The sequence below is a fragment of the Orbicella franksi genome, chromosome 8, assembly GCF_964199315.1.
Source record: "Orbicella franksi chromosome 8, jaOrbFran1.1, whole genome shotgun sequence".
Taxonomy (NCBI): domain Eukaryota; kingdom Metazoa; phylum Cnidaria; class Anthozoa; order Scleractinia; family Merulinidae; genus Orbicella; species Orbicella franksi.
The window spans coordinates 9,503,777-9,527,696 of NC_138152.1; the positions used below are offsets into that span (position 1 = coordinate 9,503,777).

Here is a 23,920-nt window from a genome sequence, read left to right on the forward strand (position 1 = left end):
GTCTTTTCCGTTTCAATTCTCCGAGGGCATTTTAAATATAGATCGTGTATCTTTAATTCAAATTGAAAACATCACGCCTGGCGGCGACACGCAATTCAAAACAACTTTGCAAAGTCAATATTTGAACTTCAGTTTACTTGTAATGTACGATCATGCCAGCATGGTACGGTTTTGTTTTAGTTGAAGAGCTTAGTTAAAATGTTTTATCTATTCAAACTCTCTGTCTGAACAATGCTCGAACAATAGAGCGAGTAATTGAGCCTTTTTGCAGCCAACAGGATAAATTGCTATGGAAACAACAAAGCTTATTCGTCTGTGGGCATCTTTATCGGGTAGACACACGCTATGTTTGATCGGTATGGTGTGATTATTGCTTGGTTTTGAAATATTTTTGTAAATATTAATTCGCGTAGCGTTGACTTTGACGCGAGATGTCTTTGGAAAAATTCGAAGAGTTGGAAAATAATGTGGAGTCATTCATGAACAAGACGGATAAATCTTACGCATTGGTGGAAGAAACCGCAGAAGGTTTTCTCGCGGACGGACTTTGGAAGTCAAAACGCGAAGAGGATCTACATCGTGAGATTGAATTGATGTCTACAGAGAAAGCCAAGCGTTTGTTTGAAGATGAGAAGGACAGAAAGGCTTGGGTAGTGGCGATCAAGAAATCCGTAGAACAAAGTATACAAACTCAAGTACGGGCCGCCCTGGGGACTCCACCTGGCGAGAAGCGAAAGAAATTGCACGAGCAAAGGCTTGCGGAAGAACGACGAAGAAAACAAATGGAGATGGAAAACTCAGAAAAGCAAAGAACGACAGAAAACCGCAATTATAGCTATCCTTCTTTTAATGATGATGACGGGTTGCTGTTTCAAAGGCGTCAACAGTATTTGCAAAAGTACGCGATGAGACGTTCAATGAGATCTCTCACCTTCGACAAAACCTCCTCGCGAACAAGTCATCGCGGCTTCGATTCGGACAGCGACATAGATCCATTGTCCAGCGAATTCAACCAACGGTTCAGCATCTACACTCGAGCGGCTTTAGAGAATGCGGGAAAAACGTGCTCGAACTCAAGCACCGTTCCTGTTTATAAGCGCTCTGCGGGTTGTATATGGGTTGATCACAAAGGCGAACAACACGAGATTCCTGGACCGTTTTGGCCGAAAGATCACTTACCGCGGTTCTCTTGCCAGAAGCATATTCATTTTATTCCCGATTTTGTCGAAAGATTGAACACGGAAGGTATGTGAGACTCATTAAAATGAAAAAATTCGACGTGAATGCCAAACAAGTCCGTTTGTTTACCACTTGGATTTCCATTTCGCACTGACTTCTCGCCTTGTTATAACCCCCATGCGGTAATTACAAGTGTTAATACTCACTTTTCAGCTTATAAAGAAATCTAAACCTTCAGTGATGGGATTTAAGAAAGCAAATTTGCGATGTTTTGTGAATAATGCTCGTGCGACGTTCGATCTAAAGTTCTTCAAACATGCAATTAGCAAGTCACGCATACGAAATCGACATTTGCGTTAAGCGGATTGAATTACAAATTTGATATTTTTTGTTGGGTTTATCGAAGGCTCGAAACGCGAGAGGAATTGTTCGAGAATGCGTATCCGCGTTGAATTAAAGTTCAACTCTTTTTGAGTGGCAGGCATTCAACAATTTCTGCAATAGTCCTGTCAAATTCTTCTCACGTAAGTTTCAAGTGCTTCAAGAACAGAGTAAATAAACAGTGACGGACCCTAAACTAAGACATAATTTGTTTATTCAAGAGCTATTTCAAAACATTACGCACATTGCAGCAGATGATCCACGCTGGCGAAAATATTTTAATTTTGTATACTAATCTTAGTTAAATGGAGGTTAAAAGACGAAGAAAAAATTTTCCCAGTTTTAAATGAATATCTTACTGTATAATAGATACTTTTCATCCTTGCGACAGTGAATTATCGTTTTGTTTTACAATGTAAATGTTTTGTCTGTTTTGAAAGTTTGTGCCTTGGAAAGAATTCAAACTTTGCACGATAACATCCACTCAAATTTTTGGTGGGGGTTGTGGCGAGGAGTTGCTAAAAAATGATGTTCCCCTAACTTCTTCACTAGACTAGAGTCTGTCTGAGGCCCTGGTGACCCGGTGTTCTATAGTCTCCAGATATCTGTAGCGATGTCGAGGCCCCATTAGGTGGAAGAGGAAGGGAGGGGGGAAGAGTGTTCTAAGTATCCCATACTATGGTAATGTTTTGCCCAAATATCCCACATCCCACTAATTTTCCCCCCAAATATCCTGTATCCCGTCAATTTTTTAACCAAAATAGTTTGTATCCCAGAGAGCCCTAGTAGCTGGACCTGAATGTTGAGGTGAGTAACCGCAAGGGTGTTACCATTCCACCTGGATTGGAAAGAGTGCCAATTACTAGCAGGTTGCCGTCTTATATCTGTTAGGTTTTATTAGCCTTTTAGCACTACCCATTGATTTTCTTGATCCTCAGAGAAGGGAAAGTCAGAGTTAGGAATCACCTTGAAAACAGTAAGATGATTTCAGGGAGATTGGGAGGGAGTAAAGGAAGGTATTTCTTCCCAAGATGCAGTTGCCAAAGAGCTAGTGTATAGTAATACTTGTAAACATCAGATGGAGTGATATTTGGTTTGAGCCAAGACATTCGACTCTCTGAGTGCCTCTCTCCCTCTGGGTGTATAAATGGGTACTGTTGAATTGCTAGAACCAACTGACAAAATACTGAGGTGTGACTCACTACCCTGAGATGAAATAGCACCCCACCCAAGGGGACGAACAATGCTTGCACTTGTTGATGCAATGTAGAAAACAAAATTCAAAAGCACCTGTACTAGAGCTTGACATAATTGTTTTTGCCCCTTAAGAGACAAAGGGCCTCTATCATAGCCCTCACTGACCTCTGTTCTCTTTGCAGTTTGTTTGGCCTTGCCCCATGTCTTTGGATGTTCTCCAGTTTCTCACAATACTCTCCATGACTGTCTTTGTCATTCCCTGGCATCGTCCCCATTTCCCCCTACCTGAGGATTCCACTACAAGGCCTCCCAGTGGTGTTATTCCACTTTCCTCAGGGTATCCAGTACCAGGAAACCATTTGGGTTCTTTTGATCACTGGGACACTTCCTTTTCTCAAACCAATTTGACATTCTTACAAGTTACTTCAAATGATTCTTTGAAGTGACAGGCTATATATTTTTGTGTTTCAGCTGAAAATTCCAACACTGCACACAGAATGGGTAATGAGAATCTACAGTACCCTCAACAATGGCGTGGGAATCTCACGGTTTATGAAAGACAGAGTAAAGGGCAGGTGAGTTGTGGCAGGAACTAATTTTAAACTGCTAACATACCTTAACAACATCAAATTTAAAGCTGCTTTGTTCCATAATACATCATTTTTATATGGAATTTCCGGTGATCTTCCTCATGGGGTGTGGATAGATAATTTCTGGAACCAGATACTGAAACTGAAGTAACTCATCTTTCACTCATAAGAATTACCAAGCTTAACTCCCTTTGCAGTTGACATATGATGTAGCGTTCTTTTTTATGGCGGTTGATCTTCAGTTCATGATTTTCTTTATTCTCCTGACCTGGTCACTTGACAATTTATTGATAATCTAAGGAGAAATGAGAATCTGATCATATTTCTGGGGAGATAAGTTGAGTAAACATTATATTTATTGCATAGTGATATTTCCTTTATTTTGTGCCACAGGGTTACCATATTCACGTCCCATCTGGTTGTCCTCCAAGCCTCACATTTGAATCAAGGTTTGAGTGTGGAAACCTAAAGCAGGCTAAAAGAGTGTAAGTCAAAAATCCTCTTGAAATGATCCTTCTATTTTCAGGTGCTCAAAATATAAATTCTCCATACTGAATTTCATACATTTCTTGTAATGTTGGTTGGGAGAATTTAGTGACACAGTAACAGTATAGTTCCACTAGCCTGGGAATAGGTTCAGGGGTGTAGCCAGGATTTTTCAAAGGAGGGGGGGGGGGGGGTCACACTGAGTCAAAGTGAGGGTACTCACCAGATTGTGATGTTGCTTTTGCCACCTGTTGTAGGTTGTTTGCTGAAGAAAGGCTTACAAAAGGGGGGGAGGGGTCACGAGCACCCTAGGACCCCTCACTAGCTATGCCCCTCAAGGTTCCCTTCCCTGGTGGGGTATGAAGCAAAATAAAACCAGAGAGCCAGTGTTCCTCCTTTCCAAAGTGCAATGAGTTTGCTCTGCACTCCTCTAGGGGGGGCTTTTTCATAGGTCACAACATGGCAATGAACGTTTTATTTTATCAACGTTCTTTTGGCCTGTTAAGGGAATTTCCTTAGAATTACGTCGCGCATCCCTACTGCGTACGATTTTCGCGTCGTTAGCGCGTGCACATACACAACATACAAAATGGTGGCTTTTTCTAAACTGCTTGGCTTGCGAGAGACAAATCATCGTTTTTTCCTCGGATCTTTTTTTATTTAGTTTGAATGCAGAGATCACCTTCTTTCTATACAGTGAATATGGACCAATTTACAGACCCTGTACTCAGTGACGTTGTTTTTACCTTGTCTTGTAGTGGCAGTTATGAATATGACTTGCTCCTGAGTTGTGACTTGTATATTAAGCGACACATGCAATGGTAAGCAGTGAGATTTTTTGACGTAGTTCAAAACTAAAAGGCGACCTTTCCCAACTTTCAGTAAATATTTATTTCTGAACTGGAGCCGACATTTCCCAGCTGTAGATTTCTGCACAATTTAAGGTAAAACCCGCTCGATTTTAGCTGCAATTTAAGTGGTTTCGGAATGGTTTCGCCAGTTAAGATTTCCATTAATCATATGTATATCATATGTTAACGAGCGTTATATTCCTGTTCAAGTGGACAGGTTTTGTCTCCATTTTTTTATGAGGCGCAGTGGCCTCATGGTCAGTGCGCTCGCTTCCGGATCGAGTGGTCCGGGTTCGAGCCCTTCCCGGGGACATTGTCAGGCAAGACACTTTACTCTCACAGTGCCTCTCTCTATCCAGGTGTATAAATGGGTACCGCCGAATTTAATGCTGGGGGTAACCCTGCAATGGACTGAAGTATCCCGTTCGGGAGGGGGGGGGGGGGGAAGAAATTCTCCTAGTCGCTTCATGCCACAGAAACCGCAATAAGCTCCGGCCTGATGGGCCACTTGGCTCGTATGCAGACTTACCTTTGCCTTTTACCCTCCAAAAAGCAGGTAAAAATACTACTGGCAGTTTTGGCGGAATAACGGGCGTTTTCCCCTCCCCCCCCCCCGGAAAAAAATCCCTCACTCAGGAACATAATTTTGATATTTCGATTATAATATTAAGATTCTTTCATGTTTACCATAGGTATTATTTCCGCGTTCAAAACATGGTTCCTGGCGTTACTTACAAGTTCAACATCATAAATCTGCTCAAGAAAGACAGTTTATACAATTACGGTAGGTGTATACGTTTTGACCAATAGCAACTTGGGAAATCCTGTTTCATAAACATGGTTATTAAAGCCCGGGTTAATGCTATTTTTCACTCGGAGACGTTGCTAAGTGACATGACATCCCGGATGAGACCCTTCTCTCCGGTTGGACAACTGATTGCTTTCAACTTATGACACTTTGGGATTACTGTAGGTCCTCGAGTGATCTTGTAAGTCAAGGCATACGGTGGGAGACCTCAAAAAAATGATAAACAGCAGGTTCAAAAATGATTGGAAACCTTCAGTTCTAGCATAAACCCTGTGGTTTCATACGTCAGTAGTCTCCTACGCAGTCAAACTTCCTGCTTTTAGCATTACTCCCCGAAGAAGAAGAAATGATAACGTTAAACCTCGCTATTTCGAACTGGCAGGGGAAACGAAAAATACCGAGTTCGAAATAGCGGGATTTCGAAATATCCGATAGTAAATAACTGTAGGGTTAATCCCAGGGAAATGGTTTTGAGTTCGAAATAACAGGCAATTCGAAACAACCGAGTTCGAATTAGAGGGGTCCAACTGGTCTGTGATTAATTTCCTACAGCCATTAGTCCTACAGGGCAGTTGACATGTTCTGTCTAATTACAGCCATGCACTCGTTGTTTTTATCAATGATACAGAATTCCTCACAGTTTTTATGCAACTCTCGATATATTTTCTCGTTCTAGGAATGAAGCCATTGTTGTATTCCGAGCGAGAGGCTACAGTCGGGGGCCTGGGTTGGAAACGAGTCGGTTTTAACATCAGTTACTACAAAACCTCATCTTACAAAAACCCTCTGTTACAACGTGAATATGTCTATTACACTCTCACATTTCATATGGTAAGTTCTTTTTAATTACAGTAGTAGCAGTTAAACAGCTCAAGAAAACGAAAACATCTAATTGCTACTGATACGCTTGTGTAGTTCTTTTATGGTAAACGTCCGAAAGTAGCGACCCCTCCCGAAAGCAGCGACCCCCGAAAGTAGCGACCCCCGAAAGAAGCGACCCCCGAAATTAGCGACCCCCCGAAAGAAGCGAGCCCACCCCGAGCCACTCCACCTCTCCAAAAATACTGAGACCCAAGTTCGGTAGTATATTTATTTTTCCAATCAGTAGTCAGGTGAAAGTTACGTACGGTAACTAAGGGAAGGTATCGCTTATTCAAATTAGTATCATTTTCAACAGGAGCGCATTAAGAGTAACCTTTCTTCACTTTTAAATTGAAAACTCGATTATCGCAGTGAGATATTGTTACAGCAGGCTAACATAGCAGTGTGTCATGAAGTAAAAACAGCTTATGGCATCCAACTTTATCATCGTCATTACAATGTCTTTATTTAAACTAAGCGCAACTAGCTCTCCTGCCGACCACTGACAACGGCTCAATTCTTGGCTTGCACGTGACGTCATCATGTTCTAAAATCCAAACCTAACGAGCCACCAAAGTTTTTATCCTCACGAGGCATTAGAGGGGGTAAATTTACATTTGTTTACAACTTTTCAGCTTAGTAGCTTGCTTCGTCTGGAAACCAGCGCATTTTGAATTTCAGAGTTATGGCGGTGCGTGACATAAAGCTAAGAACACGTTTGTCGAAAAATATATACTTATCTCGTGATTTTTAGCCTTTTTAGCAGTTTAAGTATTAGGAAAAGTGCTTATGTACATACTTGTTAGTTCAGTACAGATAATAAGGCGCCCAGATGGCCAAAGTAAGTTCCAGATGTTTACACTATTTTCCGGCCGCCATGTTGGTTTACCACGGAGGTACACCAACGTACGTGGCGGTTCCATAGTGGGCTATAGACTTAAAACTTGGAGAAGTGTCTGCCTTATTAGTCTCCTAAAAAATGAAAATTTCTTGACTTTGTCCACCGAATGATTAGTTTTTGATTTATATTTATATTGCGTGACAGTGCAAGCCAAGAATAGGTTGTGGCCACTTACTAATGGTTCGACTGTAGATATTTATTAACCGCGCGGCCATGGGCCGAGCGCGGTTCATGTTCTACCCTTGGTTTATTTTTTTTTATTTTTTTTTTGTCGGAGACCAGACGCAGATCTCCACTCGACCAACTTTGAATTACGCAATCTGTAATGTTTACTCGCCAAACCTTGTTTCTTCAGGGTCAATAGAAATCTCAGATTACAAAATCACGCCGAACCTACACGTTGCAAAAAAATCTCTTCAAAACCCTGACATCGAAGCGATATATCACTTTAGCGTTAATAGCTACCTCATATCGGCAGTATTAAAATCTATTCGTTAACAATCCAGCTTCATCATATTAAAATTTCAAAGAAATCGAACAAAACCAGAACTAAATATTATTAGATTTTTTTTGTAACCTAGCTTCATTGCGTGAGTCGACAAAGGAAGCGACGGTCGCCCATAGCCACCGAAACACATTAACATAACCAGTGAACCTACGTTTCGGTCAAAAAAATCCAGGATTATTGCCTGAAAGCTGAAAATTCAAGACGAACATCTTTTTCGAACTTTTCTCAAGTTATTTAGACGAAAAAATGACCTCGGCGGACTCCAAAAGAGAACGAAACAAAAAACAGAACGAGACAGTGAGAAGAGCCGATAATTTATTCACCGCGTGGCCTTCGTTACGTTCACGTTAAAAAAACCTTACTTCTGGATAATTTCAGCCTTACAAGTCAGCAACTGGTCCCAAATTACTTTCTGTATCCTTACAAATGTCCTGACTTCCATCTCCGAAAGATTTGGCCGCAATTTTTTAGCAAATAAACATTTCGCCGACAGCAATCACCATTACGGTGCCTTGCAACTAATTCGCTAACTTTACAAAACCCTCCCGAGGGGGGGATATGACGAAAAGAGCTGAAAAATGATGACCGGAAATAGAGTAATTTTCTCAGCTTCCAGTGTGCCAAATTTGCTGGAAATAGGTTCAAAACCGATATTTTTTTTTCGTTTTTTTTTTCTTCAGGTCACTCATGCTACCAAAACAGTTAACTTTTAAAAGCGCGGTTGTAAGATCTTAAAGATCTTCTTGTTCACGGTGCTGTGATATATTTTCAGGAATTTCCACATGAAGATGACACATGTTATTTGGCACACTGTTATCCTTATTCTTACACTGGTCTGGAGCTGTACTTGCGATCAATTGTCCACAATCCAAAGACCTCACAACATGTGCAGAGAGAGGTAACTGCACTAGGTATCAAAAAAACTGCCCAATCATTGGTGAACAGGTTGTTATCATTTTCGTGACACAAAAGGTTACCATAGTAACAGTATTACCTATTAAAGCACCCTGAATTTTAGCTTTAAGTACTTTTATTTCAAAAACAGCACGATGAAGCCTATTTCTTATATTATCGAATTTCGATAAGCAAGTAAGATGCAACTTTGGGCAAAGTTTAAAATACTATGCACATGGGGTTCAGAGCCACCTTGCATTTTCGAAAATTCACCGATGGTTGGGCTGTTTTTGATACCACGATTGTACCATCAATTGATAAAGAGTGGTAATACGTAATGACACATCAAAATCTAAGTCTTTGAAAGTGCTAGAAACTGTTTTGAGCCACCTTAAACCGGCAGTTGTAAGGAATATTCTTAAACTACTGTACTTAGCCTGAGTCAACTCTCGTCTATTTTTTGGCGGTCAATTCTTCCCAGCTCGAAAATCATCCGAGATTCGAAGCGAATGACCGAGTATCAAGATTTTCTGGTTTCCCCCTTAGGAAGGCCTAATGCTTAGGCCAGGAAACGTACGTGACACTCCGTGCTGATGACGCAAACACTTCAGAGATCCCAGGCGTGTCTGTTGCGCGTGTAACACCTACATCTTCGATCGTTTTTTGCTCAGTTTTGAATTTTCTCGTGTAAGGAAAAACCACGTACCTTTCTAGAGCCGCCGGCGGTTTCAGTATGGAATTTTTCGAGTCAAATCTCAGGCGTCTTACACGGGGAAATAACTGAGCACGGGCAGACAAACGACTATTAATTCTGGCTTAGAACTCTTCTTCTTTACGGCCTTTCGTTAGCTGCATTTCCTTTACTGCAATCAATCAATCAATCAATCAATCAATCAATCAATCAATCAATCAATCAATCAATCAATCAGTCAGTCAGTCAGTCAGTCAATCAATCAGTCAATCAATCAGTCAGTCAGTCAGTCAGTCAATCAATCAGTCAGTCAGTCAGTCAGTCAATCAATCAATTAATCAGTCAATCAATCAGTCAAACATTTATTTACCCACGTATTGTCTAGTGAGTTAAAAGCTCGTTCAAAATACGTACTTGTAGATAAAAAAACGAAAATAACAAAATGAACAATATAATATATCTATGTATGTATAAAAGTATATTTCAAAACCTAAATATGTCATTATAAGAACTAAGATAACCATTCTAACTAAAACTATAATATACAATTAAAGAGCTCTATTCCTAGCAGTGTTTATAAACTTGGAGAAATTATCTTTCCTTGACTTGGGTTGAAGGGTGTACCAGATTTTAGCGACTGTGAACGAGAAAGAGTTCTTCGTCCAGTGGATACAGTGATATTTACAGATGAATTCTCTTTACTTTTGACAGGTGCTGTGTAAATCCATGGCTGGAAACAACTGTTATGTCTTGACTGTCACATCATCTCAAGGTGAGCCGTAGCTTTTTACAAGACATGAGGCGCTGCATACATTATTAGCAATCGAAAGGTGCGGTTAATAGTCGCTATCAGGTGAACACTGGAGGGTACAAGGAAACGACGACGTCCTAACTCCACCTGGTGAAATTTCGAGACATCTTTCTAACTAGCGTTGAAGAAGTAAGCTGTTGTAATGATTGTCTAGCTACTCAGTCTGTTTTTTATGACGTCATGATTTTCTTTTCCAGTCCCCGAGAGTGAGAAGCTCGGAGTAGTCATCAGCGCCAGAGTACATCCGGGAGAGACGAACGCCAGCTGGATGATGAAAGGCATGCTGGACTTCTTGACCAGCGGTCATCACATTGCAGAGGTAAGAAGTAGTTTCCACTCCTCTGTGCAAATACGGTGTAAATTTATATGTTGCATAGTTCACACAAATGACTAATGTGTTTTAGAAAACAACCCTAAGAAAATATGCGCACTGATAGGTTAAAAATCGTGTTTCTATTAAACAATTAGATTATGAGCTCGAGATTTCCATCGCGTGATGGGTGACGAGGGCGCAGCCAGAGTCAACTATCGCGCGATAGAAATCGAAACTGAATCTAAATCAAAACTCAATCTAAATCCTCTTCACAGACACTTCGAAAACGCCAAGACGCGGCCGTCATTTTGTTAACAAGGGCACACTGCTACGCTACTCACTATCTATCACAGAGTAGATAGTGAGTAGCGCAGCCAATCAGAGAATGGCATTCGTGATAGGACGCTAGTAGATTTAAACTAAAACTCGATAGAAATACGGTACATGTTTTCTATTTCTTAAATGATTTTATTGCCGTTGCCTAAAGGAACGCGCGACTTACCAGTTCCACCCGACAAATGTTTTGACACATTTTTTGCATGTTTAAATGATAATTCACTGACAGGTTTCGTTTGTTTCGACCAATCAAATTCTTAGAGGTTTGGAGGTGGAGTGGTCATGGCAAATGTCAGATTTCCCGCCGGTGTATGTTTCTCTGTCAACCAGGCTGTCCACATACCGTGACACGCAAATAAGGCGCATTGAAAAGTTGTTAGAAAGATGTCAAACATCAAAACCTTTGTCAGACGGCACTTTTTTCCATTAAAAAAAAAATCTTCACTGCATACTCATATTTTCTTTTTGTCTTCAACGCCCAGAAACTTCGTCGGAAGTTCGTGTTCAAGCTAGTTCCAATGCTAAATCCAGACGGCGTCATTGTCGGTAACTACAGAACGAACCTGGCAGCAAGAGACTTGAACAGGACTTACAAAGACCCAAAGAAGGTAATTTAGCGTTTTAGCCCTGGTATAGAGCGTTTTTCATTTGAGTTACACCAATACGTTACATGATTGGCTTAAAAAACTCGCGCCACTTTTAGATCCAATCGGAGGTAAAACCAAAACCAATCGTGACTCGTTCGCTCACGTTTTCCCGCGCTTCGCAGCTTTGCTTCAGCTACATGTGATTACTTCGAGTTCTGATTGGTTCACTGCACTGCCTGTATCCTTTGTGATTGGCTTGAGTGATGGCTGTGGTTTTGGTTGTACGACACTCAATTGAAAACCGCTTTATATCATTTAATAAATTGCCTTCTACGTTATACAAACGAATAAAATTGATTTTCATTTGATTTTTTCCCCTGTACTTTAAAGGAGAGTTTTCCAACGGTTTGGCACATGAAGAATATGCTGGAGTCCTTCAAGAAGGACCATCAGGTAAGGGGCCTGTACAGTAATCAACAATAAGGGGCGTTTTCCACAAAACAAAGCGAGATTGCATGCTTAGCTGGTGGAGTCAAGGGATTTCAGATACACTCGGTATATTGGAGACACCCCTCCCCTCTCCCGTCTCTATCACCCAGGATCCTCGAGGAAGAAAGAAAGAAATCAAAAGAAAAAGAGAAACGAAGGGAGGAATGGGTACAAATCTCCCCAAAAAAATGCTCATGCAAGCACAGCAATTTACAACAATTTGATGCATATTGCTGCATGTTAGAAGTAAAAATATATTTAGCTTTAATGCCAATAGTCGCCATCAGATAACGATTCACTGACCTACATACATTGCCTTGCTCTTAACTGCCACGTCTAGTTTACTTGTGCCGTAGATAAATACATGTGCTTGTAAGTTTTTTCCTACAATTTAAGTTCAAAGTAGTGTATCCAAATGTCTGGAAAAAAATAATTTACGACATCTGTTTCTGATTAAAATTCTTTCACTTCAGGTTATTATTTACTGCGATCTTCATGGCCACAGCCGCAAACCAAATGTCTTCATGTACGGGTGCACGGCAGATCCCAAGATGGCGTCCATGAGTAACTTTGTAGAGGAGCGACTTTTCCCTTGGATGATGTCACAAAAGGTAATAGATAGATTTAGCCAAGCTCCTGATTGCAACAACTAACCATACAGGAAAGAAGGATTTGTTTTTCTTGAATCAGGAACTCAAAAAATGATCAATTGTGAGCATGCAATTGTTCAGCGGATGGTTTTGCTATTTTTTTTTCCAGTTAAATCTTAACAAACTATACCCAATAAGCGTAATCAAGATTGTATATTACGTACGCAATATATCAGGAACCAAGAGACGATTGTGCAAGTAATGTGTCGGAGGAAAAGTCAATAACGCGCCAGGGGTTTATTTGCTCCGAAATTTTGCCTTTGCACGTACTCTCCACTTTTCCCCCAGAGTAATAGCCTGACTTGAACCCGCAATCCAATCGAAAAACCAGTAACTGGTCATCGGCCAACTACAACAAAAACAGGCGACCTCGATCTAAGCCTGAGCCCAGGATGTGGTCACGTGATACTGATCAGCGGATAGCTTGTTGTGACAGCTGTCTATTAACCGTGACATGGATGCCCAAATCAAAGATGTAGCTATGGTAATGGTGCTACTCTCTTATTTTCCAAGGTATTTGCGTACGGACGTACGGACACTCACGTGACAACCAAAATTTTTCAGATCGATGGGTTCCTAAATTTTCTCAGATATGGGGCTCCGCCTGCAGGAGCTCCGCTAAAAGACAGGTCTGCAATCCGTGCGTGCGAGTTTACCGCGACCGGTTTTGAGCATTTTTTAGTATATGTTTGCAATTATTCAGATAACGTTCACAAGAACGCGTTTATTTAATTTGAATTTGCGGGGACGTTTTACATAGTTGTTTTGTCATGTTTGTGACCGCAGTTTGTTTTCTATTATTATTATTATTATTATTATTATTATTATTATTATTGTTATTATTATTATTATTATTTTTTTTTTTTTAAGATAGTAATAATAATTCGTTATTTTTTCAAACTGGAACGAATATTGTCAAGAGATGACACCAGTGACTGGAAAGAAAAAAAAAACTTGAAGAGCCTCAAACCTGAGGATGTCCAGTACAACAGATTGTTCGATCCAAAGTTAAGCGATCGAAGGTTAACCTGTTATCGACTCTTTTGCATTTGGCCCAGGTTTAAGTTAGGTCAATGCTTGAGTGATTCTTGTTGAGTGAGTGATTCGTGAGTGATTCTTGTAATGCTTGAGTGATTCTTCTTGAGTGAGACTTGTGATTCAAATTCCGTTTTGCTGAAACATTTTCGTGGTACTTTCGTTCTTCCTTCGGCGAGAGTGACTTCACAATCTTTGTGAACAAATTATGTAGTGAGAACTTCAGTTCGCTAGAATTGATTTGCGAAACTCAAGATGTTTCCTTCCTTTTAACAAAATATCGTTTCCTTTGCCCCAGGCTCCTGATAAGTTCTCGTTCAGTGGGTGTAAGTTCCGTGTGCGTAAGTGCAAGGAATCGACAGCACGTGTTGTCATGTGGCGCCAAATGGGAATTACAAACAGCTTCACAATGGAGGCCACATTTTGTGGCGCAAACTTCGGCGACATGTAAGTAGACCAGCGTGTATTGCTGTCATAATATGGATTTTATTTGACAAATATGACATTTATTAAAGAGTAGCATGTGTCTTTGAGGCGAATCGAAAGAGTTAACGTAAAATGACTACTTGTTTCATTTTCGATTTAATTTTATTTTTCGGAGTGCAATTTGAACATAACAGGACTTAGAAAATATGAAAGCCCATAAAGTATAGCTTTGGGTGCAAACGAGAGGTGATTTGTTTAGGTAACTGAGACTGAACTTCAAACTTTTTTTTACATATACCTTAATTGAGTCGCTCCGTATGATAAAAAACCGAATTTTCCACTTCAACTATGCGTTTTTGGACGTCTGAAATGTATTTTCCTGCTTTTTCAAGCAGTATCTCTGGGTGGTTTTATCTTGAGCTGGAAAACAAAGAGTTCAGTTATAGCGATATTCCTTCAACTCGGTAGATTTGAATGTTCATGACAATGTTTCTCTTACAGGGAGAGAGGCAGGCATTTTCACGTGGGAGATTTCGAAGAGATGGGTCGACATTTTTGTGAAGTTCTGTTGGAATACTCGGAAGCCAAGAATGGCAATCGGTAAGAAACAGATAATTATTCTATAATCAAAAGCAAATGGGCCTCCTTTGCTTAGTTAGTAGGATCGCGAGCGTGTCGAGGAACCAACATCATTTTCGGTAAGTGTCAAGTTCCCGGATATTGACTGAGCCCGCGGCCAGTTTGTCAGCATAAGTGCTTTGCACAATGGCTTGTTCCTTCTGATGTCATAATCACGTCAAACAAAAAGATCTACATGCCGATAAAACAAAGTTAACTTTCGCTTGGCTTCCGCTTAAAACCCTTGATTTATGCCACTGCTGTATAATGGATTATTGATGGGCGGGGGGGGGGGGGGGGAGGGGGAGGGTACTCTGTAAATCTTTGGATAGGGGTGAAACCCTTACCCTATACTAGACCTTGATCAGCTTGATTTTGCAACCCTTTTCAATAGACCACGCGCTCAAAACCCCTACCCTATCCCATACTAGCTATGTCCCTGCGGATCGCAGTCCAACATACCGTTAACTAAACCAATATCTTACAAAGTCACTTCCGAGTTTAAATTTCTATTACAGAGTCCCGGGTAAAGAACCCTGTTCTAGACTAAATTATTTATACACTGACCACTTTTCCGGTAAATTCTACCCCATTCTAGACCAAAAATCCTATCCCAGACTAAACTGCCGAAAGCCATACCCTTAACAGCGGCATATACCCATATAGCTTATGCATGGGAGTATCCCCCCGTGGGGGGGGGGGGGGGGCATTGACTCCTCCTCTTTCTCTGAAAACAGTCGTTAGAATTGTCACTCACTTTCGTGAGACCTTCTTCCTGTTTTACTGATTCTTTGGATATGTTTTGCGTCAGGAGTGAGATGACCCAAGCATTTGTAGAGCTGGCCTGTAAGATGACTCGAGACATTCTACGACAAACGCTGGGCAGCTATCACCTTGACAACGTGTCCAAAGGCGCTGACATTAACACAGACGGGAATGCGGGCACAAGCGATGGCAAGAGACGAGACGAAACTTCCAAAGAAAACGAGGAAGCAGAGATCAATACGAGGGATGGAGCCGTCAAGAAATTCCCTCTTTCAAAGAACAAGCCAGTGAACTTTGTAGACGTTCGAGTGCAAGCGCCAGCGTCTGGAACTGAAGATGGAGTAGAATTTTCTGTAAAAAGTGTACATGTGGATTCGTTCAACGATTGCCTCAAAATATTGGAAAATTTGAACGTTGTGGATTGTTTCGATGAATCAGAGTAAGTCAAGAATTTTTACTGCCATTTAATTACGAAAATAAAGCCAAGGAACCGATGGGGTTAAAGTGTTGTGAGCCAAATATTTTGAAAATGTGTTTTTCACAAAATTTTGTTTTAGGAAGCCAAGGTTAACTCACATGTGGAACTCTCAATTCTTGAACACCTCTTCCGTTTTAATTAAAACCGTTGCCATCTAGAACTTTGTTTTCGGACGTTCACCTGGGTACATGTTTGTATCGTTCTTACAACCTTGATTTTTACCTTCCCTAGATAGATCCAAAGTTAGCTGTTGCTAAAGATTATTCTATTTTTGTAGTTGGCTAATCTCTGCTTGCCCTATCAAGTCGGCTACGTTCGTTTAGGATTTACATCCGAGTACTTTGTTTTGTACCAACTGATTTACCCTTGGCTCGAGTCATGGGCGTAGCTAGAGTTTACATAAAAACGAATGCATTGTAAAGTTGTAGTCAGTAGGGGAAGCAGAAGTAGAGAAAAACTAAGTAATGGAAGAGGACAAGATTAAACCAAGTTCTAGTCTCACAGTCTCCTTACCTCTCGTTGCTCAGAAGTTAGTCCCCCTGCAAAAGCATGCAGTTGAATGCTCTGTTTGTTTTAGTTCCAGTGACTCGGATAGTGACGACAATGACTTTGACGACAAGGATGAAGATGAGGCGGAGTCCAGCGGTATCGCTGTAAGTGGACAACAAAAAGACCGGTCACACAACGGTCAAACATAAAATATTCAACAACACTTTTGGTTCTCGTCGCCTTTAGCTCTACCACGAGTTTGAATAGAATGTCACAAGAATTACAAGGACAAACAAAATACGAAGCGAAAACTATTTTGGATAGTAAATGTTGAATTTGCTGTGCGTTTTTGGTGTAGAGAGCTTGGGTGCTTTCCATTATGCCAGAAAAGGAAAGTGGAAGGACATTTTCCGATCAGACCGGGCCAACCAAGACGAATGGCTCTTACTATTTTTTTTTCCTTTTCTGAATTCTTTACATAAGTGAAGAGAGGTGGAGCAATGAACCGGTTGGTCAAAATGGAACGGCAAATTTCGGTCGGAACCGAAACGGACCTTTCCATTTGACTTCGGACCGAAATTTCCGGAATCTTTGGCACAATGGAAAGCACCCTTTAAGTGTCCTAATTTTTGCCTTGAAGTTAGCCGTTGTCTTTGGCAGCGCATAGTTGCGTGCACACTGGTAGTGAATTTGGGACAAATCAAAATATAAGAACATTATCCTGAACGGTGAAAGAAAAATTCTGCTGTGCGGATTTAAGGCTTTAATTAGAATCTATCCTCTACGGCGTTTCTTTTACACTGAAAAACAAACTTCCCGTGTTTGTGAGATAATCTAGAATCGGGTTCGTATAGTGTATATCAGATGTTTGATGCGAGTTAGTTGAAAAATAAACTGCCTATTTCAGAAGCAGTTGCTATGTTTACAGAGTGCTTTACAAGGTCTTCAAACGGTGATTGTCTGTTTTTTCAAGGGCGAGAGAAAGAGGAAGAAAAAGAAGAAAAAGAAAGCTAGACATTGGTGGGATACCTTGTCGGTAAGAACAGTTTTTAAGAACCGTTTTAAAACTGGTAATTCTTGAAGTAAATAATCCCGCGAAATTTTTCTTGCACGCGCTTGTGTCCAAGGTAACAGTCTGCCGTCTGTGACGTCCCAAATTGCCATGGTTGCGTGGTATCTTTGAAAATCTTTGCGCGTGAAGCCGTTTGGAAGCTGAAGTAACGGCAATGTTTCGTCCGAATTTTCTCACAAATGCTGAAAGCGGTGCGGTGCGGTAGCAAAAAGGGGAGTCGACAGGATCTCGAAGCAACGTTTCAGCATCGTTGCGAAAAGTTTAACCCAGTTTTTCTTAGTGCAATCCTTACTGCCGCAGAATATGTTGCGAGACATTTGGTGAACTACAAAATGTATTGTGAAACCTATGTCGCAACAAAATTTGGACACGGGTTTTGTGGAATTATATCTTCCGTGGGGTAACATTCCTTGATGCTACATGTAACATTGTCTAACTTCAAAAATATTTGTTTTGTTTGCTTTCATTTTTTTCACAGAAACCGCCTGCTGCTTCGGAAACTAGTGACAGTACAACAGCGGATGATGATGAAGCTAATAAGGAGGTAAGGGTTAAAATGCGAATTATTAATATATGAAATTTATATACCCGCGCAAACTTCATTTAAATGATCAAATGCACTCTCCAAAGTATCATTAAAAACTACAAAAAAAAATCTAAAAAAACTAAAAAAAAATTAAAAAAGCTTAAGACTTAAAACTTGTCTGTACATGTAAGTGATTTATTCAGTAAAGATCTAAGAAAATTTACCGGTTATGCAGATTTTCGCGGTGGAGTTTTCGAGAGTATTTCACTTTTTCAACCGATTGCGCCGAAAAAGAAAGGCGATTCATTTAGCACCGTGCTAATTCAAAGCGGAGGAATTCTGCCTTCTTACGTTTTGTTGTTGTTACTCGTTAGCTTTTCTATAGTTGGTAATCTCTTCCAAACTCAGTTGCATTCTTAAAGTTTTCACCTTCAAATACTTTAACCCTGGTCTTCATTCGCCAGTTTGGCAAGTCTTATTCAAACCAATTCCTAATAAGAGCTGGTTCAAAGAGGGCGGTATATAGCTGAGTTGTGGCTTAAACGCAGCTGTTTTGGTTTTAATCAGCCCGAGATATGAGCGAGTCAGTTTATTGTAAGTCTATTGTACCTCTCAGGTTTTAAACCTAGTTTAACCCACGGCCCTCTTAAACGCTGAGCAAACTCTTTTGACCAGGCGGCTTTAACATGCAGTTTGCTTCACGCAAATGTCCGTTCAAGGAATGAAGGAGATCATAATTCTACTTAACTTGATAAATATGGCACTTTATTATTTAGACACGAGTCTTAAAAAGAAAACGACTTTTCATTAAGACACGAGTGTTTCACTCGAAAATACACCACTCATAAAATTCAGACGAAACTACATCCGGGACCTAGGTGGCGTACTTTCCATAACCTCACTAGTGAAGATATTGATGGCGTCATTTCCCGCTTTTTCACGGTTGTTTGTGGAGATCTTCTGGCCGTTGTGTATTATCTTCTATCAAGAGAACTTTTTTCCGTTTATGTTTAAGTAAATAATGCATTAAAGGAGCTACGTCATGGTTTGCGCGTCTTGAAAATTTTAGCCCAAATTTCTCAAGTTCGTCGTTTGCAATCCGTGTTAGGCCCAGTTCATACGTCGCATTTCTGCCGTGTCGAATTCAATTCAATTAAGTGCGGCAGAAATGCGACTGTGGATTCATACGTCGCACTTGTGCCGCACTTAATTCAGAATTTATACTGTCGGGTATGTCGGCCAGCGGAAACGTAGAGTATTCAATATGGCGGGCGAAAATACTGAGCGACGAAGGACTTTAATTTTGCGAAAAATTGTCCGCCAATGGAACGAGAAGGAGAAGGTTGACAACGAAGGAGTGTGTGTTGCAATATGTTCAGGTTGCATTGCGTCGAGAATGGCCAAGTTTCTCCTTTTTCTTTGGCGGGAAAACATTTACGCATGCTAAGTAATTTAACATGATGTATGCATTAGATTCGACACGGCAGAAATTCGACGTCTGAATCGGTGTCGCACTTCTCTCGGATAATGCGACAAGACCAGTCGAATGTGCGGCAGAAATGCGGCAGCCCATTCAGACGTCGAATTTCTGTCGAATTTAATTCGTTGAATTGAATTCGACACGGCAGAAATGCGACGTATGAACCGGGCCTAAATCTTCTCCATACTTAACCATCCATGTTTCCTTATGGTTTATTAGCATCTCTTTAGTGTTTTTCTATCTTAGTAAATCATTATTTTCAGGTTTCCTTCAATTTAAAGACAGCTTTGCTTGTGGCCAAAATAATTCAAAATACCGTGACTGAGCTCCTTTAAAAGACGAGTTAAAAGGGAGGCCTATTGTGTTTTGTGTTTGATTTTTTTCTTTGTCATCCCTTCATTTGACAGAAGACTAAGGAATGGCGTGGAAATATCCACACAGTAATGTATTGTTCCTTACTGTTTAAACGTTTCGCATTAAGATTAAAAATTTACTATAATTTTGTCTTTAAAATATTTAAAAAGCATAGAAAGAGGAAATAAGTAGAAACGAACTTAATTTTTTGTAACTGAACATCAAAATAATAGAAATAAATGCCTTCCAATATGTTAACGTGAAATGCACCCCCTTCGAAAAACGATCTTACATCTAAAGAAATTTTAAAGAGTTCGTGTTTTCTTTAAAACTGTAACAAAATGTCGGGAATGTACACTAATGTATGAAATTATTACTAAACATGTGTAATTGCAATTAACCCTGGATGTAACTTAACCAAATAAAGGAATTTCAAATAAAGGAAACAAAATTGAATCGAACTAATCATGCTCTATAAAATTAAACCATGTTAAATTGTCATGTTATTCTTTTAGTTTTTCAAAGTCAATCAATCAATCAATCAATCAATCAATCAATCAATCAATCATTCATTTAATCATTCAATTAATCAATCACACAATCAATCAGTCAATCAATCATTCAATCAATCAATCAACCAACCAACCAACCAACCAATCAATCAATCAATCAATTAATCAATTAATCAATCAATCAATCAATCAATCAATCATTCAATCAATCCACTCTTTATTTATACACGTTGCGCCTGAGAGCTAATTGGCAATGCTGTTAGAAATACGTTAATTTTAGATTCCTCATCCATATCACTTGACTAAATTAATTTCCTGTGTATTTATGTAAACAGAAAAAGGTGAAAACAAACTTTGGCAAGTTTGTAAATCCGTACGTCAATCGATCCAATGGCGGCATCCCCATCTTCTCTCAGGAGAGAATTCAAGAAAGAGCTAAAAAGGTAAAATGATTGAGTTTGTTGTTGTTTGTCTTTAATGAACTGGATAATGAATTGTAAATGGCAGTAGTGGTAGTAGTAATTCAGTGCCAAAATAAACTCAATTTTATGGCAGAGGTTTCGGGCCCGCCCCTCCCTCAGTGCTAAGTTTAGTTTTTTATGTGACACGTCACTGCATAAACGAACGGCTGTATGCGCGACTCTAACGGAAAGGTAAAAGCGCGCGCGCGTCAAGCTGTTTATAAAATGAAATCGACGTTTAGTCCATGCGGCCTAAGGTTGCCAAAATGAAAAATTAGGCGCATTTCGTCACGGCGTCTTGCACTTTGTGTTTGGCGATATTTGTTGTTTGGATGATGAACTTGTTTTGCCTGACTCTGGAAAGTGATTGTCAGTGCCGCTCTGATTTTGGAAAGTAGTAGCGTGACGGTAGAGCAAAGGTTTTGTTTATTCAGCGAATCGGAGAAAACCGAAGTCACGCGCGCTACGTTTTCGCGCTCTTGGCACCAATTGTGTATTTCTTCGAATTCTGATTGGTTCATTGGGTTAGTAAGGTTTGTTTTGATTGGACACGTGGTTACTCTAGATTATGTTAGGATTTTTTATAAAGTACAGTGGAACCCCGTCAATACAGTCACCAACGGGTTTTTTTTTACATAGTATACAGTAGGATCGCTCAATTTTTTCTGCAGCGAACGCAACTATGGCAGTGATCATAGCGATATGGAAGCTAACAAAGAACAAACCAAAACAAGGAAACTACAACATCAAAAGTTGGTGCTTTTTGTTCCCTTATTTAGAAAGAGGAATTGCAGCAGAGTAGCACGCAGGAATCGGAGAGAAGAGATTTTCTCGTGAAGGTAAGCCAACGAAAATGCTAACTAAAAAGTACAAATTGCAAAAGTCCTGCCTGGATTGTTAGAAAGCAAAATGACAGTTAACTACTGTGTAGGTGAGTTTTGTTTGCGGCTGGTTTTCGACTTGTTCAGAGGTTACTTTTTGGTTTGTGGTATTCCTCCGTGTTATTCCCACGATAAAATTAAAATATTCAAGTTTGCTCTGGCCGCTCAATAGCTGCTATTGAAGTTATCAGCGGTTTGACATACAAACGAAGCGAAAGGGTCCATTCTGCCTTGTATTGACCTTTTCGCCCATTATCGCAGATTCAACTGCAATAACAGCTATGGAACCTGGTGTCTGTAGAGAGCTATCCAGGTCGTGTTCATTCTTGTCCCCAGAGGATGCGAACCTTTTGGTAAGCGCCAAGAATTGCGACCTTCGTTCAGACTCGATTTTCTGAGCATGCACAGAGTACTCGTATTCTCAGCTATACAGATTCGTCAGATTCCACGGAAAGTCCGAGAATGGCGGACTTCTAGTGTTGGACCCGCTCAGAGGGCTGACTAAGAGGATCGCTTGGGACGAGAATACGTCGTGCTGTTTTGAACATCGCGGAACGTATGCGCAACAGTCTTCAAACAGCATCATTCCCTTACTCCTTTCCCTAGATGCGAGCAGTCCCCCAATTTCTACATCTTGGAGTCGTTGCATTTTTTTCGTGTTTCCGAACAATAGAAAATTTCTGAAAGAGAAAAAAAACTCATTCCCCAAAGGGCAGGAATTTTATGATTTGGAAAGCATTTTATGAAACATAGCAATTTTTACTCGTTCCGTGAGCAGTTGTATCGTGTTAACATGACACTCAAGATAGAGACCGTCGACATTTTTGTCCACTACCCTTCCCCCGTTGAGTTGACATTATCGTATCTTTTTGTTTTGCAGTATGCTGCTGAGGAGCCGCAAGACTCAGCACCAGTCCTTGCCGTGACGGATGACACAGAGCTCAATTTCATCACCGCTCAAAGACGAGTTGCCTATTACATGTTCGCCGCCAATAACCATCCAAACTTGGGGAGCCACCCCTTTCAACCGCGCAGTACCCTCCCGACCAGTTCCCCCAAACACCTTGTAGAGCTGGACTCGTTTAAGTTCGATTACCTAACGGGGGACGGGTACGGCTTCACCGTCCGTATACCTGGGAGAAAACTGCAACGAGCTCGTACTCAAGACGCTCTAGAACGCGCCAGACAACACCCGCTTCAAACGTTCGAAGAGGTCAAGAGTAAACCAAGGAAAGGACAGGTTACACCTGCTTATGCTATCGACTTGACCAACGAACACGTTGCATTCCCGAATGTAACACTCGGGCGTCACTATGGTAACGATTCTGGGGAAGAGCCCGCCAAAAACATTCTAAGGAGAGGGATGACTGGTCAATTCGATAGAAACGTTCTTGAACGAAGAAGCAGGAATTTTGCCAGATCGCGTAGTGAACATTGCATGTTGGTCAGGAGTAAAGATAACGAAGAGGTGAAAACACAAAGCGCTGGTCACAGACCGAGAAATGAGAGGCCGCTGTTTGAACCTTCGGCGCCAATTCCGTCGTACTCGCACGTCTCAACACCGCGTGTTAACCGCAAAAGATGACGAACAACTTGGACCAATCCCTGAAGCCACGGCGACGGTATCGGGTAATCATTTTCTATGAACCCTTCACCACCGGTCGAGAAATGAGCGCTGCGTACAAGATTCGAACGCTCTGACTGTAAACAACGGAGACAAGAGCCCATTGTAGAGGGAACTGTGCAAAAGTCCATTCTGTGAATGACTTGGTAACTTGCTTGGTAACAGAAGGACGTAAAAGCACAAGTCACAATGCTTTATTCACTCTTAGCTGTTTACTTCAGCTGTGTTGTTCAGCAAGTAATCTTGCATAAGTTCCCCAAAGAGCATATGAAAGGAAACTTCATTGTAAGTTCATTTGAATGAGTTCTTAGTTTAACTGCCTTTCGTGTTTCTCAAGAAGAAATGGAAGACATTCATAGTTACTGGACTCACAGAAGGAACAATTTTGAAAAGAGTAACTTCTCCCTATTAAATTTCGTGTAAGAAGACTATATTTTTCAATAAGGATAATTTTTTAAAGGAATATTGTACAGAGAGTTAAATCAGTCTTGTTAAAACCCATATATATTTATTGATAAGGTAAATGAACGTTGTTACGGGTTTATGTACACCAGAAAAAAAATTATTGACATTGTATGAACCGTACAGTAGTTAAAGAATGTGTTTTCTATAAAAAAGAGTTTACATCCTTGATGTATATTACATACTTAAAAGACATCAGGTTAA

General features: G+C 40.5%; 1 protein-coding gene across 1 annotated transcript; it reads left to right on the forward strand.

The window, feature by feature from the left end:
• Positions 1–322: 322 nt before the first annotated feature.
• LOC145495883 (uncharacterized) lies at positions 323–23,767 on the forward strand. Its single transcript, XM_081475477.1, has 21 exons — positions 323–1,245; positions 3,229–3,332; positions 3,741–3,832; positions 4,592–4,654; positions 5,377–5,468; positions 6,169–6,323; positions 8,535–8,660; positions 10,059–10,119; positions 10,356–10,477; positions 11,290–11,415; positions 11,785–11,847; positions 12,357–12,494; positions 13,867–14,015; positions 14,496–14,594; positions 15,424–15,816; positions 16,433–16,508; positions 17,318–17,380; positions 17,895–17,960; positions 20,624–20,731; positions 21,529–21,588; positions 22,511–23,767. The coding sequence occupies exons 1-21, from the start codon at positions 432–434 to the stop codon at positions 23,213–23,215; spliced, it is 3,675 nt and encodes a 1,224-aa protein (XP_081331603.1). The 5' UTR covers positions 323–431; the 3' UTR covers positions 23,216–23,767.
• The last annotated feature ends 153 nt before the right edge of the window (positions 23,768–23,920 follow it).

Excerpts from the sequence above, each read along its gene's own strand:
- LOC145495883 (XM_081475477.1), top strand. The coding sequence starts at position 432 with ATGTCTTTGGAAAAATTCGAAGAGTTGGAAAATAATGTGGAGTCATTC. Across the intron at positions 14,595-15,423 it reads GAAGCCAAGAATGGCAATCG|GAGTGAGATGACCCAAGCAT; the intron begins GTAAGAAACAGA and ends GTTTTGCGTCAG. Across the intron at positions 17,961-20,623 it reads ATGATGAAGCTAATAAGGAG|AAAAAGGTGAAAACAAACTT; the intron begins GTAAGGGTTAAA and ends TTATGTAAACAG.